This window comes from Pteropus vampyrus, unplaced genomic scaffold (assembly GCF_000151845.1).
Source record: "Pteropus vampyrus isolate Shadow unplaced genomic scaffold, Pvam_2.0 Scaffold131, whole genome shotgun sequence".
Lineage (NCBI taxonomy): Eukaryota > Metazoa > Chordata > Mammalia > Chiroptera > Pteropodidae > Pteropus > Pteropus vampyrus.
The window spans coordinates 1,945,719-1,960,729 of NW_011888912.1; the positions used below are offsets into that span (position 1 = coordinate 1,945,719).

Sequence of the window (15,011 nt, forward strand, 5' to 3'; positions counted from 1 at the left end):
GAGCTAGGCTGGTGGGTCTCAGAGTGGGTTCCTCGGCCGGCAGCAGCAGCAGCAGCCCTGGGAACGTATGAGCAATGCTCGTTCTCAGGCCCCCCAGCCCTGCCGAGGCGGAGCCCCAGGGCACTCACTGTGCCGTCATGAGCCCTGCGCCCCGCCGGGGGCCGCGATTCATGCCAGAGTGCGAGAGCCTGCAGGCATCTCGATCAGTTTTCTGGAAGAGCGGAGGGATGTGTCCCTGTGGGACGGGGTGCCGTGTAGCACAGTCCTGCCGGAGCGGAGGGGCCCCTGGAAGTCACGCCCAGCAGAGCCAGACTTAGTTAAATCATAGACGTTCTGGGTTTGTGGCTCAACGAAGTGTGACCGTCAGCGTTTCACATGGTTTGCCACATGCCCTTGGCTCTCACTCTGAGCAGTTTGAACTCATCACGGCAGCACAGAATGGCCAAGGATGGGGACAGCACAGTGAGCAGGTGTCAGGACTGCTAATCTGTAAAAGGGCGTCAGGCGTGGGGCGGGGAGCTTGGAGGAGAGGGCCGGGGCGGGGGTCCCCCGCACAGTCTCCAGGAGAGTGGGCACAGTCAGAAGCAAGGCAGTGGCCCTGAGGACAGGAAGAAGAAATAGACGTGAGAATTCTTGCATAAGAAGAATTAGTTGGACTTGGGAATGGAAGGAGGGAGAGACGGAGGGCTGGAGGGATGAGTGGGTGGGTGGGTGGATGGACTGATGGATGGATGGATGGATGGATGGATGGATGGATGGAGGATGGATAAAGGGAAGATGGGTAAATGGATGGAGGGATGGATAGGAGGATGGATGGATGGACGGATGGATGATGGATGGATGGAAGATAGATAGATGATGGATAGATGATGGGTAAAGGGTAAATGGACGGACGGATGGATGGATGGATGGATGGATGGATGGACAGATGGATGGACAGATGGATGGACGGATGGATGGACAGATGGATGAACGGATGGATGGATGGATGGATGGACGGATGGATGGACGGATGGGCAGGCTCACAGCCGTTCTCTTCCATTTTCCCAATGCCACGCACAGAACGTGAGAGCTGGCAGAGTGGGTGGGGGCGCCCCCTTGAGAACAGGGCAGTGTTTATTCTCAGTGCAGAGGTCACTTACCTGCTTGCACATCAACCCAGGACCTTATCACAGACAGTGTTCACCATGGCTGGGCCTTTTCCCGCCCCTGAGGAGCTGTTCACAGGGCGTTCTCTGGCAGGCCTGGGGCTGCCCTGTCCTGACTCTCCAGAGGGCAGATGAAGCCGTGGCAGCTCGGGACGCAAGGGGGACTTCTGAGTCCCTGCGCCAGAGCTCCCGTAACGGCCCCCACGGCTCACTCCTTGCAGGATCTGCAGCGAGGACATCGAGTGCAGTGGGCTGACCATCCCCAAGGCCGTGCAGTACCTGAGCTCCCAGGACGAGAAGTACCAGGCCATCGGGGCCTATTACATCCAGCACACCTGCTTCCAGGACGAGTCTGCCAAGCAGCAGGTACCTGGCCTCACCCCTGCCCCCTCCACCCCCACAGAAGGCCTGAGCAGGGCCCGGGTGCATTGGCCTGACCCTGCATTTAGCGATGGGTGGGGGCATTTGCAGCTGGCTCCTCCTTGCCCTGCCCAGCTGTCTGGGGCAGGGAGTGTGCTTCGCATTGATCAAGGTCAGACCTGAGCACCTTAACCTGTTTGCGGAGCGAAGCCCTCTGGTCTGTGGACATTTCTCGGGTGTGTTTTCTCCCCTGGTGTCCAGAGGTCAGCCAGCTCGGGGAGGAGTGCCCCTCCGAGGGTCCCTGCTGAGTTGTCGTGGCCTCTGGCCACACTGCCCATTTATCCGGGCTGGCCACATGGCCCGTTCATCCGGGCTGGCCCAGGCCCTTCTGAACTGAAGGCAGGCTCTTCGGCCTGAGTCATCAGAGGCGTCTGCCCCACAGGTCTATCAGCTGGGGGGCATCTGCAAGCTGGTGGACCTCCTGCGCAGCCCCAACCAGAACGTGCAGCAGGCAGCGGCCGGCGCCCTACGCAACCTGGTGTTCCGCAGTGCCACCAACAAGCTGGAGACCCGGAGGCAGGGCGGCATCCGCGAGGCCGTCAGTCTCCTGAAGAGAACCGGCAACGCCGAGATCCAGAAGCAGCTGACCGGTAGGGAGCCCGGCCGGCGAGAGCCGGGGGACGTGGGGGGCCGAGGCCACGGCCGAGGCCCAGATGGGGTGCGGGCCGTCCCTGGAGCTGGGCCAAGCATAGGGCGCAGCTAATGTCCTGGATGTCCATGGCACCGGCCATAGCCAGGGTCAGGGTGTCCACATGGTGACCCCGGGCGCTATGCATGCCCACAAGGGGTCAAGGTCTTTTGGAGGACATCGGGCAAGGGCCGGAGGGCTGGTGTCCAGGCAGGATCCATCCCAGCAGACCCTGGGTTTTCAGGAGAAGGGGAGAAAGGAGGGCTGTAGGGGGCAGGGGCACCCACCCTGGCCCACGAAACACGCTGAGCGCTCAGCGGACACAGAGGCAGAGTCCCTGTGTCCTCGACTGGGGACGGTGAGACCAAGGGCTGAGTAACAGATATTTCTAGAATGCCAGCAGGTGGAAAATAGAGCCACTGGGAGATTCTGGCACTAAAGCGCATGCGGAGAATGTCGACCCGTCCGTGTTTTTTGGTGACCTTCCACATGCATGATCTTGACCTAGATAGAGAATTCCAGAACCCTGACCCCAAAGAACCCACGGTCCATCTGAGACACTGGGAAATGGGCTCACAAAACAATGGGACAGTAGGTCTGACGGACCAGGTCCAGCTGGGAGGTGACGTGTCAGCAGGCTCGCTGGCCCGAGCGGGCTGGGGTGGCCCCTCGGTCGTCCTGAGCCTGGCATGACCATCCCCGACTCCAGGGCTGCTCTGGAACCTGTCCTCCACCGACGAGCTGAAGGAAGAGCTCATCGCCGACGCCTTGCCCGTCCTGACCGACCGCGTCATCGTCCCCTTCTCCGGCTGGTGTGACGGCAACAGCAACGTGTCCCGAGAAGTCGTGGACCCTGAGGTCTTCTTCAATGCCACGGGCTGCCTGAGGTGAGGGAGCGGGGTGAGCAGGTCCACCTGCCCCAGGCAGCTCCGCGTCCGTCAGCCAAGGCCGAGCGGGGCGAAGCGCGGAACAGGCACACCTGGTCCTCGGGGGCCAACCCCAAGGTCCATAGCCCGACTTCCTGTCCTGGATGTGGCTCACGACCCCGCCACCTCCTCCAACTCTAAGAGTGGGACCACCCGGGCGGGAACACGCTGCCCGCTCCCCCTGCCCCCCCCCCCCACCACCGCTGGAAAACAAGCTTCCTGTGCCACCCCCAAGGCCATTCTTTCCGACGAAAGTCTGCTGATGAGTCACTTCCCGGCTGTGGTGCTGAAGCCCTTTCCCACATCCACTGGTGGGGAGATGGCAGTGCTTCACCCCAAGTATCCCACAGCTCCTCCTCAGGGTGTGGCGAAGCCCCCGGGGGAGAGGAGGCGGGACCTGGGTGTGTTCATTCCCGGAGAGGTTTACGAGTTGGTCCGAAGGTGGAGCAGGTCCCTTTGGGGTCACACCTAGCTCTCTGGGGTTTGTCTTCCCCAGGTCCTGGGGCACACCCCAGAACGGGGTGCAGTTGGCATGGGCTTCTGTGTCTCAGCTTGGGCTCCTCCTCCCTGCCAGCCTCCAGCAGCGGCCTCCAGGGAGTGGGGGGAGGGACTGGGGAGATGAAAAGCGGGGTTAATTAAGGACCTCGCAGGGCTGCAGGGCTGCCTGGGATCGAGCCCATGGCTGGGGGCAGACGCTGCTCCCCTGGGGAGGGGCCTCTGGCTCCACTCCCAGATCCAGCGTCAGGGCCCACGAAAGAAGCGGGGCAGGCGGGAGCTCCCAGCCCCTGTGCACGGCGCCCACGAGGGCAGGTGCGTGCCGGGCCGGGGCTGCCAGAACTCAGCTGCCTTCGTCCACATTCCCTTCTCTGCTCCTCCTCCCCAACCTGCGCCCCCCCCTCCCCTTCTGGGCCCCGGCCCCTCACCCTTCTCTCCTCCCCTCTCCTCTCCGGCAGGAACCTGAGCTCCGCTGACGCGGGCCGTCAGACCATGCGAAACTACACGGGGCTCATCGACGCCCTCATGGCCTACGTGCAGAGCTGCGTGGCCGCCAGCCGCTGCGACGACAAGGTGACAGGGAGCCCCAAGTGGCGCCTCCCCTGAGAGCGACCGCAGGCCTCAGGGCAGAGCCTGTCTACTGGCTGCTCGGCCCGGTCCCCGTGGGCATGTGGCTCTCTGATCCAGATAGAACACCTCCTGGGGGGCCCCGGGAGGCAGGACCGGACACGGGGGTGGGGCGGAGGGCAGGTCTGCGCCCAAACCCCAGGCTGGTCCCCAGAGGAAAAGGCGGGCCTCCAGGAGCAGCGGCTGGCCGGGTGCCGGGCTCCGATCGTGAGGACGCAGGCTGGGCCAGCACCTCACTATTGAGGGCTGGGGACATGGGGCCCGTCAGAGCTGCTCCTGAAGGCGTGACCCGGACAGAAGGCGTGTCCTCCGACAGCCCAGTGACCACAGGCGCGTTGGCCGTAGCAGAGGGAACACACCTCTGTCTGGGGTCCTCCTAGGTGCTCAGCCCCATGATAGGCACTTTGCATGTGTAATCGCCCCGATAGTCCAGGAGTAGGTGGCCGGCCTCCTTTTACGGTCTGGAGCCTGGGGCCCAGAAAGGGGGGCCGGCCCCTCAGCTCACAAGGGCAGGAAATCCAGGTTCCAGACGCGCCCTGGGGGATGAGTGCTGCCCGCGGGGGGTGCGGGCAGTGAGGAGCCCTGGCCCCAGGCTGGCGGCGGCTCAGGGCGCACTCTGCTCGCCCCCAGTCCGTGGAGAACTGCATGTGCATCCTGCACAACCTCTCCTACCGCCTGGACGCCGAGGTGCCCACCCGCTACCGCCAGCTAGAGTACCACACCCGCAACGCCCACACCGAGAAGTCCTCCACCAGCTGCTTCAGCAACAAGAGCGACAAGATGATGGTGAGCAGGCGCCCGGCCCCCGGCCCGTCCACCCGTCTTCTCCGGGCCCTGAAACCAGCCCCAGGGGACAAGCCTCACCTCCCCCCTCACGTCCTACATGGCTGGTGAGGGGTCCCCGCTGCATCCCTTTCTGGCCTGGCTCCCTCTGCCTCCCCGCCTCCCGGTTTCCCAGAAGCAGAAGGTGCCGGGGTTGGATGGGGTGCTGGGTGGGGCGCAGGCTCCGTCCACGGCACGGCTGCGCGGACCAGGCCCTGGGCCACCCCCGGACCCAGAGTGGGTCAAGCATGGACTCTGGGAGGACATCAGGGTGTGAGGCCCCAAGGCAGCCGCACACAGCTGGAAGGTTTGGGCAGCAGCCAGCCACACCGTCCGAGATCCGAGCGGCTCCCTGTCCCTTAGACACAGTCTGGGGACCATCGCCGGTCCCTCACTCCCCTTCGGAGCAGCATCATGGGGTCCTCCCCCACCCAGGAGCCAGGCCCCTGAGGCGGGGCTGGTGGGAGCGGGCTCCATCCCCTCAGAGGCCATGTGCTGACCTGCCCCTTGTCCACAGAACAACAACTATGACTTCCCGCTGCCCGAGGAGGAGATCAACCCCAAGGGCAGCAGCTGGCTGTACCACTCGGACGCCGTCCGCACCTACCTGAACCTCATGGGCAAGAGCAAGAAGGACGCCACCCTGGAGGCCTGCGCCGGGGCGCTGCAGAACCTGACCGCCAGCAAGGGGCTGGTGAGGAGCCCCCGCCCCCAGCCCGCGGCCGGGCCGCAACCCGGCCGCCCCCTGCTCCCTCAGAGTTTGTCCCGAGTCGCGTCGGCCACACAGAGGCTCAGAGCTTTGCTCTGCAAACACGGCAGAGGGCCGGGCACCGGGGCACGGACGAGGGGTCGGAGCGGGCCAGCCCCGGGGACCCCCGGGGTGTAGAGCGTGGCAGCCCCCTCCTGCTGGACTCTGTGCCCACGTGTCCCCTTTGCCTCGTGATGCCCAGCCCCACGCTGGCCCTGCCTGAGGTGGGGGACAGGGTGAACAGCGTTTGTGGCGAGGGGGGTCCCCCTTTTGTTGAGGTGATAGAGGTAAAAAGAGAGAGTTTGGGGTGTGGGCAAGTCCAGGGTGAAATGTGGCAGAATCGGAGATTTTGGGGACAGACCTGGTTTGGGGACATGATGGACAGCCCCAGGGGCACCCCTTCGGCGGCAGGCGGCCAGCCACCCCGTCTGCACGGCAGACGGAAGGAGCGGGGTAGAGGCCGGCCACGGGGGGCTGACAGTACGTGAGAAGCCTCTGTGTGCAGTGAGGCCGGGGGTCTCGGGGCCTGAACCGGCCCGGACCGGATTATGGCCAGCATGGCTCGGTGGCTGGAGGCCGGGTGAGCTGGCCCGTGTCCGGGGGGCTGTGTGAGCACAGACCCCCCCTTAGCTGTCCCGTCTCGGGCAAGCGCTCGGCAGACATGCATGGAATTCTTCGGGGGCGGAGAAGTTGGGAGCGGGTGGCCGGTGCTGCTTTAAGGGACAAATACCCTGGACCGTACAGTGTCACGTGAGGGACACTGCTGGGAACGGTAAGGAGGCAGCGCGGGGCCAGTGCTGAGCAGTCTGGCCGCCCGTGAGCAAGGGGACGGAGACGTGCTCACCAGCCCTCGCGTTCCAGGCTGGCCCGGGGGCCGGGGCCGGGGCCAGGCAGGGAGGGCCGTGGGTGCCGGGAGAGCCGGTGCCAGAGCCAGAAGGGGGGTCTCTCTGCGTGGGGCGCCTGGGAGCCACAGGCCAGGTCCTCACTCAGCGCCCCCCGCCCAGATGTCCAGCGGCATGAGCCAGCTGATCGGGCTGAAGGAGAAAGGCCTGCCACACATCGCCCGCCTACTGCAGTCCGGCAACTCGGACGTGGTGCGGTCCGGGGCCTCCCTGCTCAGCAACATGTCACGCCACCCGGCGCTGCACAGAGTGATGGGTGAGTGACCCCGGAGAGGACGCCCTGGGGGGCCCCTTGGGAGCGGCAGCCGGAGGTTGGGGAGGCCGAGCCCCACGTGGGAGCTGGGACGGGGCCTCGAGGGGCCGCCTGGCTCGGCGTGGCTGACAGTGGTCACAGACAATGGCCCCTGGGCCCCTCTGTCCCTCGGTCACCTGACCCCACGAGGCCACTCCTTTCTCTCCAGGGAACCAGGTGTTCCCTGAGGTGACCAGGCTCCTCACCAGTCACACCGGCAACACCAGCAACTCGGAAGACATCCTGTCCTCGGTCTGCTACACCGTGAGGAACTTGTTGGCCTCCCAGCCGCAGCTGGCCAAGCAATACTTCTCCAGCAGCATGGTCAACAACGTGGTCAACCTGTGCCGCAGCAGGTGCGCGGGGGACGGTCCTGTGCTTGCCCCGCGGGGCGGCCCCTGTCTCCGAGAAGGCACACACGTGGGGCTGCAGTGGTACCTCGCCTGGGAGTGGGCCTGAATCCAGAGCCCAGGGCACCTGGGAGCCGAGGGTCCAGCGGCCAGGCCTCAGGGCCGCGCACTTCTCGCCAGGGGCCTCCGGGGAACGGAGCCCTCAGAGGGCCAGCGGGAGGCGGGAGCAGCAGACCCGGCCGCACGGGAGCTTCAGTCTGCCCCTTGGGGCCCCTTGTCCGAGATAAGGGTGGGATGAGGGCAGGGGACCAGAATGGGGCGTGCATCCCCCCCACGGAGCCCCCCACTCACCAAGGAGACTCCTGGGTGCCTCCCGGTGGCAGGGGCAGGGTCGTGCCGCTGTGTAGAGTGACCGGCCCGATGCTGAATGCAGCTCCTTGCTCACGCACCCTGGGCCAAGGCGAGGGTGGCGGGGAGGGGGACCTGGGCTCCTGCCTCCCAGGGTCTGACTGTCACGTGACCTCCCCCGCTCCCAGCTCCTCGCCCAAGGCCGCAGAAGCCGCCCGGCTCCTCCTGTCAGACCTGTGGTCCAGCAAGGAACTGCAGGCCATCCTCAGACAGGTAAGGCCCCCTCCGAACCCCGCGGCTTCCCAAGGCTGAGCAGGCAAAAGCGGGGAGGCAGGTCGGCCAGCGAGCGCGGCCAAGCTCTGAGCAGACCTCGGGGCTCAGGACGCGGGGGGCAGAGGACCGCAGGGAGATGCGCCGGACGCCTGGGCCGAGGGCGTGGCGTGCGCCCTGGCTGCACTGCAGACCCTTTCGTCTCAGACCAAAGAGCTCGAGAGGCTGCCTTTGGCACTGGGGAGCCAGGAAGATGCCTGCCACGTCGGCGAGGGGCGGAGGGGACGCAGGCACCCTGGGGCTGCTGCCTGTGTCCAGCGGTGACCTCAGCACCCGGGGAGGGGGACAGAGGGCGGGCGGTGGGAGAAACGGAACGTGGGGTGGACGCGCTCGCGCCTCTGCTTGGAGACTGGCCACGGCGACGGAGCAGGTCGGCGGAGGGGTGACGTGCAGAGGCTGAGTCTGAAGGGCGGATTAGGGGCCTGGAGACAGGCTGGGCCGTGGTGGGGAGTCGTGGAGGGGACCCTCACCGTGGGGCCGAGAGAGCCTGTTCCCCTTGGTTCAGCCGTGAAGAGGGGAGACAAAGGATGGGTAAAACAGTGCCCTTCGATGACGGGGTGGGGATCTCTGTCTGTCCTGACCTGAGCGGGAGCAGGCAAGGAGGCGGCTGGGGGTCGGAAGCCGGGAGGAGGCCTGGGCCGCAGAAGGCCGGGCGCGACCCGCATAGGCCGGAGGTGGGAACCAGTCTGCAGGGACAGTGGCGTCAGGGGACCAGGCGGGACTGGGGCTTGGACCGGCCGCAGTCTCAGACCTTCGTGTTCCCACGGTCCATGAGAGGCTGGCATCTGGGCCCCACCACCGCCAGCATGCACCCCAAATCGGGCACCTGCTGTCTGCTAGGAGAATCCGCAGGGCCAAGCCCCGGTCTCCGCCGGGCAGGAGCGCGGGAGCTGGGGCCGGGGAGGCCCCCGCAAAGGCAGGAACTCAGATGCACTGGGCCTATCGCCGACTCACGGAGGCGGGGGGCCTCGCCGCGGTGGCACCTCTGGTTAGGCGCATTTGGGCCCCGACACACATCCACGGCATGTCCCGAGGGCTCGAATGGAGCCTGAGGACGTGCTGGGCGCCCAGGGCGGCCCCGTGCCCCACCCCAGGGTGCTCACCGGTGCTGCGTGTCTCCCCACAGCAAGGCTTCGACAGAAACATGCTGGGAGCCTTAGCCGGGGCCAACAGCCTCCGGAACTTCACCTCCCGCTTCTGAGAGGAGGCTGTCCCAGCAAGCTCACCTCACAGGTAAGGACACCCGCCCCCCGGGCCCTGCCGTGGGCCCTGCCGTAGCCCTGGCCGGTCTCTGGGACACAGGCGGCCTTTGGTCTGCAGACATGAGGGCTGTGAGGACAGCTGCGTGCACTGCGTGGCCGGGGTGCCGTGGGCTGTCCCACCACAGGACACCAGGATGTGCAGCGTCCTGGCAGCGTCCTCTGGCCAGAGATCTGGGCAGAGCTGCTGGGGCAGCCGTGTTGGGAGCACAGTGCCGTCTACTCGGAACGCAGCGTGAACGGCCCCCGGAGGTCACACCGTACACTGTCCTGGGTCTGGGCTTCCCCTGGCTACTTCCTTACCCTTCGTGTAATCTGCTGTCCAGCCTCCGCACGGCCCAGTGTGGACAGGCCTACTTCCAGCAGATGATCCTAGGGACCAAAATCTCAGAACCAGGGTCTGTGACAGAGGCCGGCCAGCCCCACCTTTCGGTGGAGCCCCAGGCGCTCGCTGGCACACACGCCCGGCCCAGGAACCCATCTGCAGATGAGCACGCGGAGTGTTTCTGATTCGGGGAGCCAAGGGAGGCAGAGACCACACTTAGACACTGCAGCCAGACCTCGTTGGCCTCGGAGAGGGTCACCCGAGGCGGCCGCGGTGTGGAGCCTCTGCAGACAGCCAGGGATGAGGCCAGGGCCTCTCGAGCTGAAGCCCGGCTGGCCTGCCAGCTCCCCGACACCTCGGGAGGGTCCTGGTGCACAGAGGCTGCCCCTGTGGTCCAGACAAAGATCAAGTCAGACTGCAGACCCCCTTTCCCGGCAGATGGCCATCAGCATGAAGACGGGAATGGGGGGACACTCAACTTAGCAGATTGTCCAGGAGCTCAGCACTGGGCTGGCACCGTGTGGGCCGGACGGGGCGCGCACGGCAGTGGGGACAGAGCCGACACGCTTCCGAGTCCACCCGTGCATGTGTCAGGGTGTCCTCGGATCCGGCCTTAGGCCAGTGCTCACCCGAGCAGATGTGGTGGGAGGCGGGTAGCGGCTGGACCTACTGGCATAGGACGCATCCCTGTACCCACTGACCGGGCGGCTGCTTGTTTTGCAGAAGTGACCGGCTCCTCGGAGGAGACCGCAGGCTGGCCGGAGGGTCGTTCTGCCCATCTGTGCAGCATTTGGAAAAAGTCAAGCAACTGAGAGCAAATCTGAAAACCGCGGATGACGGAAATATTCTTAGATTCTTCTTTTTTTTGCCTTGGGAAGAAATGGCAAGCGACGGGGGTGGGGGAGGGGGCCTTTCTTGAGTTAAAGGGGCTTTTATGATGTCAATACTTCTTTTGCTGAGAAACGGTATATATACGTGTGTGTGACGTAGGTGTGTGCACGTGTGTGCACACGCGTGTGTGCGTGTGTGTGCGTGCCTGGCGGCATGACCGCGGACTCCAGGAAGCAAGGGAGCCGGGAGATCGGGGCACGAGGTGGCGAAGCCGTCGTGCTCACGGGCCAGTGACCGTGCTTCTTGTTAGGGCCGCACTTCCGGAAATGCCCGTGCCGGGCGGGCCCCGCGGGGGGCAGCCTCCGGGGGCGGGGCAGGCGGGCCTCCCACTTTGGGGCGGCTTTGTGGGAAGGGCCGTCGGCCCGGTGCTGGAGTTCACGTGTCTGGGGGCTGGTCTGGCTCCTGGGGATGCCGCCTTTCCCACGGAGCCGCGGGGACTGGGCTGGGCAGGGTGCGGGCCCTGGGGACCGGCAAAGACAGTCACGCCCGCCTTGCTACGTGAGGTCTGTCTGGGGACTGGGAGCTGGAGAGGGGCCTCCCCAGTCCCGGGCTGTGTACCCGTCAGGCAGGCGCAGCCTCTGGTTCTTCGGGGGGCTGGTAATCTGCCCGTTTGGGGAGAAAGAAGGGCAAAATGGTGCTCGGAGCCCAAGAGCCGTTTGGGGCGGTGGGGGGAGGGGAGGGTGTTTGGTCTTCGTGCTTCCTGTGGGCCGGGGGCCAGGCTGGAGCCAGGCAGGGACCCGCTGCAGCGTCCAGTGGGACAAGGGCCACTTGGAAATCCACCTCGGACACTTCCCGCCACGCCTGCACGCCTGGGGGACCGGAGCGAGGGCGGGTTTGGGTCCCAGGAGACTCGGAGGAAGGGAAGGGTCGATTGGCAAAGGGAACTGTCCTATCAGGCCACCACCAAGTCCAAGCCCCACCGGAGGCCTCGCCGGCCGTCCCTGCCGTCCCCACCGTCCCCCGAGCCCCGGCCGTCCTGTCTCCAGCCCGTCTTTGTGAAAACGGCAGGGCGTGATGAAGGAGGCCCGTCCAGGTCGCCGGCACGCCCAAGGCCCCAGCTTCCTGTGCATTTCAGGCGGCCGAAGGCCCCCGAGAAAAGCTTGCTGTAAATAGCCCTTAGCATATGCTGTAGACGGAGCGGGACACGGGTGCCCAGGGCCCTCCCGTTCCAGCTGCCACCCGTGCCGGCATCGTCAGCGTCAGGGAGGAGTTAGCTGCCCGCCGTGCTCTTCCCCAGGAGAGGATAAGCTGCCCCTCCCCCCCGGCACCCCACCCAACCCCGCTCTTCCCCAGCAGTCAGAGGAGAAGCTTTTCTGGACTGAGGATGTGCCTTTGTCATTGTGACCACTGAGACCCGTGGTGACAGCCGCTGACCAGCTGTCCTCTGTGCCGTGGGTGTGATGCTCTCCCCGCTTTGTTCATGACGGAAGGTCCTGGCTCACCCCCGCCCCAGCGGCCACGTGCGACCCTGGCCCCCCCAGAATGTCCTAGGAGGAGGCTTCGGGATGACCGCCCGCCCGCATCTGGGCCCAGGGGAATTCACGTCTTAAAACCGTGTGGAGCCCCAGGCCATGCTGTTCCCGGCACCTAGGACACGCATGAGCAAAGAGGCCACAGGCCTGTCCCCATGGGCTGACCTTCTCCTGGAAGAAAGAGGAGACGTGGGCCCTGGCTGTAGTGGCCCCAGTGTGAGACCGCTGTCCAGTCCACTCAGAGGTGAGCAATCAGGCTTGATTTTGGTAACCTCTCGTGTCCCCTTAGGCCAGCCACCTGGGCCTGTCACCCGGCCTCTGACCCATGCCTGTCACTTAGGAAGAGGCAAACCCGAGAGGGGCCCGAGGACGCACATCCCAGGGGAAGGGAGCAGGGGTGCCGGGCTCCGCGGGTCCGCGGGCCTTCTCCATGTTTTAAGGCCACGCTGGCCTCACGGTCAAGGCAGACGCCCAGGACGAGACTCTCCAACCTGCGGCCAAAGGAGGAAGCACACAGAGCTTCGGGCTCTCCCCGTCCCTGCCCTGACCCCAGACAGAGCCAGTCACTGGCCACCAGCCCCATCCGGTGGGGGCCAGACCAGCAGTGCAGCCCCCACGCCTGTCCCGAGGGTGAGGAGGCACCAACAGGCCATCTCGTCCACTTTGGAGCCTGGCTGAGGGGTGGACGGCTCGGGCGGCAAGGCCGGCTGTGGGTGGAGGCGCTTGCTGCAGGGTGTCCAGGAGCCCACCGTCCCCTGCTCCACGTCCGTGTGACAGCCTCGTGCTGGCCAGGCCCAGTCCGCCCGTGTGATACGCTGTGTATTTGCTTTTTTGGAAATAGAGGGAACCAATAAATTGCTGGCATTTCTTTGCATGTTTTCGAGCAGTGGATTATTTGGGGTGCCATTGAAGAACAAAGGGCTGCTCACTTCCTTCCAGGGTCCCGTCTTACGGGTCCCAAACCAGGCGAGGACCGAGAGTGCCCCCGGGGGGAGGGACAGCCCCTCAGAGCCCTGCCGTGTCCACGTGGTCAGCCCTCACCAGAGCTCACGACACCAGTGTCTACCTTAACCTCACGGCCGGAGCGAGGCCTAGGGAGAGAGCAAACACGCCCAGGGCCGTGACTTCCGCTGCTCATGCAGGGGACACCGAGGCGCCCAGGGGGACCCCCAGCCTCTCTGGCTGTCCTCGGTGCTTGTCCCCAGCCCTGCCCGACCCGGGCCGTCCCTCCTCTGCCCAGGGCTCGAGTCTAAAACCAGCCCGAGCCACGTGAAGTTCGGTTTATTTGCTTTTGAGAAACAGAAGCCGAAGGCAACACCCACCCAGTCGCCCAAGCAGGACACTCTGGCTTCGAGCTTAACGTGTCCCTTCCCACCTGGGCACCAAGTCCCGAAGGCTCGAAGGCACCACCTGGCCTCCACGCCCACTGCCCCCGTCCAGCCGGGCCTCCGCCACGGCAAGATGCTACGGTGTCCCGGGCAGCCCCTCGCCCCCCACCCACCTCCCAGCCACCGGAGCGAGTGCCACCACTGAGCCTCCACTCAGAACAATGCCGATCACGCCCCCCGCCAGCACCCCGTTTTCTGCCAGCGAGTGTCTGGGCTGCGCCCGGGGCTGCCCCAGGCCGCCCCCGCCTCCCCCTTCCCGTTTGCGGGGTCCCTGCACCCCGCCCACCTCGGCGTCTCCCCACGCACGGGGTGCTCCTCCAATCCCACTGCTTCCGCGGGTCCCTTCTGCCCGGCGTGCCCTCCCCCGCCCTGCCTGTCAGAGCCCGTCACCCGTCACCGTGGCCCTGCTCGCCCGCCCCTGAGTCCGCCCCGTGCCCAGGCCCCGCCCCTTGCGCCGCGCCGAGGCCCCTGGGCAGAGCAGCATCTTGCTTGTCTGCGTCGTTTCCCACGCTGGGCAGTGCCCGCCACGGACTCCGGGGCCTCACGCACGCCTGACCGGAAGGCCGGGACAATTTTATTCTCGGGTCACCCAGTTCTCATGGGAGAAGTGGCCCAGCCACAGAAAAAGGGATTCTCAGTAAACGTGCCGGGGCGCCCCGGATCTGCCGGCCACTGTCTGGCCTTGGGGCTTCTCCAAGGGGTCCCTTCTAGTCCTGCCACTCTGCATGACACCCTGTGACTCTCAGAGCGCCAGCCAAGTCTCCTTTCCCCGGGCCCGCCAGCGCCCCGGGACCTCCAGGAGCCCCCTGGCTGGCCAGGGCCGGGAGCCCACAGTCTGGCTCCTGCACGATCCCCACACCCGCCCCCTCCGTGGCGGGAGTCAGAGCCCTCGGACGCCAGTGAGTCAGGCTGTCGGAACTGGCCCTGCCGGTCCCAGCTGCCACCTAACCACGGCGTCAGCAAAAAGCCCGGGCAGGTTTGGCTAGAAACTGCCTCCTGCTGCTGCCATAGGGGCCCCAGGCGGGCGGGGCACGGAGCTTCCCCGCAGAAGCCAGGCCAGCTGTGGGGTTGGCGGGAGCCCTCCCCTTCCCTGCAGATGGGGTCGCACCTTCTCTCGCAGCGGCCACCTGCCCGCAGGTGCAGCCTGCTCCCCGCTGCCTGGGCTGCCACCCCCTAACCGCACGGTCGCCGTGTGCGTGTGGCTTACGGGGCCCGGCGCCCGGCACGCAGGATGTGCCCGATGCATGGGGCCGATGTCACTCGTGAGTGGTAGCACACAGCTGACTTGTGCGTTACGTCCAGCCTCTCCCAGCAGACCCCCCGGGCCCCCGTAGGCGGGAGGTGTGGGGCCAGAGGGTCCCTGTGTCGAGTTCAGAGGGATGAACTCTGCCTGCCCGCCACCCCCAACGAGCAAAGAAGTGACCTCCTCCGTTCACCCTGGCAGACCTGCGTCCCGGAGGCCGCCTCCTGGTGGGAATCGGTAGGGCGGGGTGGGTGGGGAGAGCAGGGGGTGAGGCAGCTTGTGCTCAGCAGGTCTCCCCAACCCACCGTCAGCAAATCCCGGCCGGGAGCCGCCCCAGCCCCGGGTCCTCCCCAACGTTCCTGAAAAGCGGCCCCAGCCCTCCAGCTCCTTCAGACTT

The 15,011-nt window shown here is 66.0% G+C and overlaps 2 protein-coding genes across 4 annotated transcripts in view; one reads left to right on the forward strand and one right to left on the reverse strand.

Moving 5' to 3' along the window:
- The window catches only part of PKP1 (plakophilin 1), a 32,341-nt gene extending 21,736 nt beyond the window's left edge, over positions 1-10,605 (forward strand). For all 3 annotated transcript variants that reach the window (XM_011367268.2, XM_023534793.1, XM_023534792.1), the window contains 11 exons: positions 1,370-1,514; positions 1,951-2,158; positions 2,906-3,083; positions 4,076-4,190; positions 4,875-5,030; positions 5,584-5,760; positions 6,819-6,972; positions 7,178-7,364; positions 7,895-7,979; positions 9,163-9,269; positions 10,344-10,605. In XM_011367268.2, the coding sequence (XP_011365570.1) occupies positions 1,370-1,514; positions 1,951-2,158; positions 2,906-3,083; positions 4,076-4,190; positions 4,875-5,030; positions 5,584-5,760; positions 6,819-6,972; positions 7,178-7,364; positions 7,895-7,979; positions 9,163-9,237 (1,480 nt within the window). In that variant the 3' untranslated portion in view covers positions 9,238-9,269; positions 10,344-10,605. The remainder of the gene's footprint in view (positions 1-1,369; positions 1,515-1,950; positions 2,159-2,905; positions 3,084-4,075; positions 4,191-4,874; positions 5,031-5,583; positions 5,761-6,818; positions 6,973-7,177; positions 7,365-7,894; positions 7,980-9,162; positions 9,270-10,343) is intronic.
- Positions 10,606-12,546: 1,941 nt separating this feature from the next.
- TNNT2 (troponin T2, cardiac type) overlaps positions 12,547-15,011 on the reverse strand; it is a 15,011-nt gene continuing 12,546 nt past the window's right edge. Inside the window, exon 5 of the mRNA XM_023534770.1 lies at positions 12,547-12,690. Within this exon, the coding sequence (XP_023390538.1) occupies positions 12,547-12,690 (144 nt within the window). The remainder of the gene's footprint in view (positions 12,691-15,011) is intronic.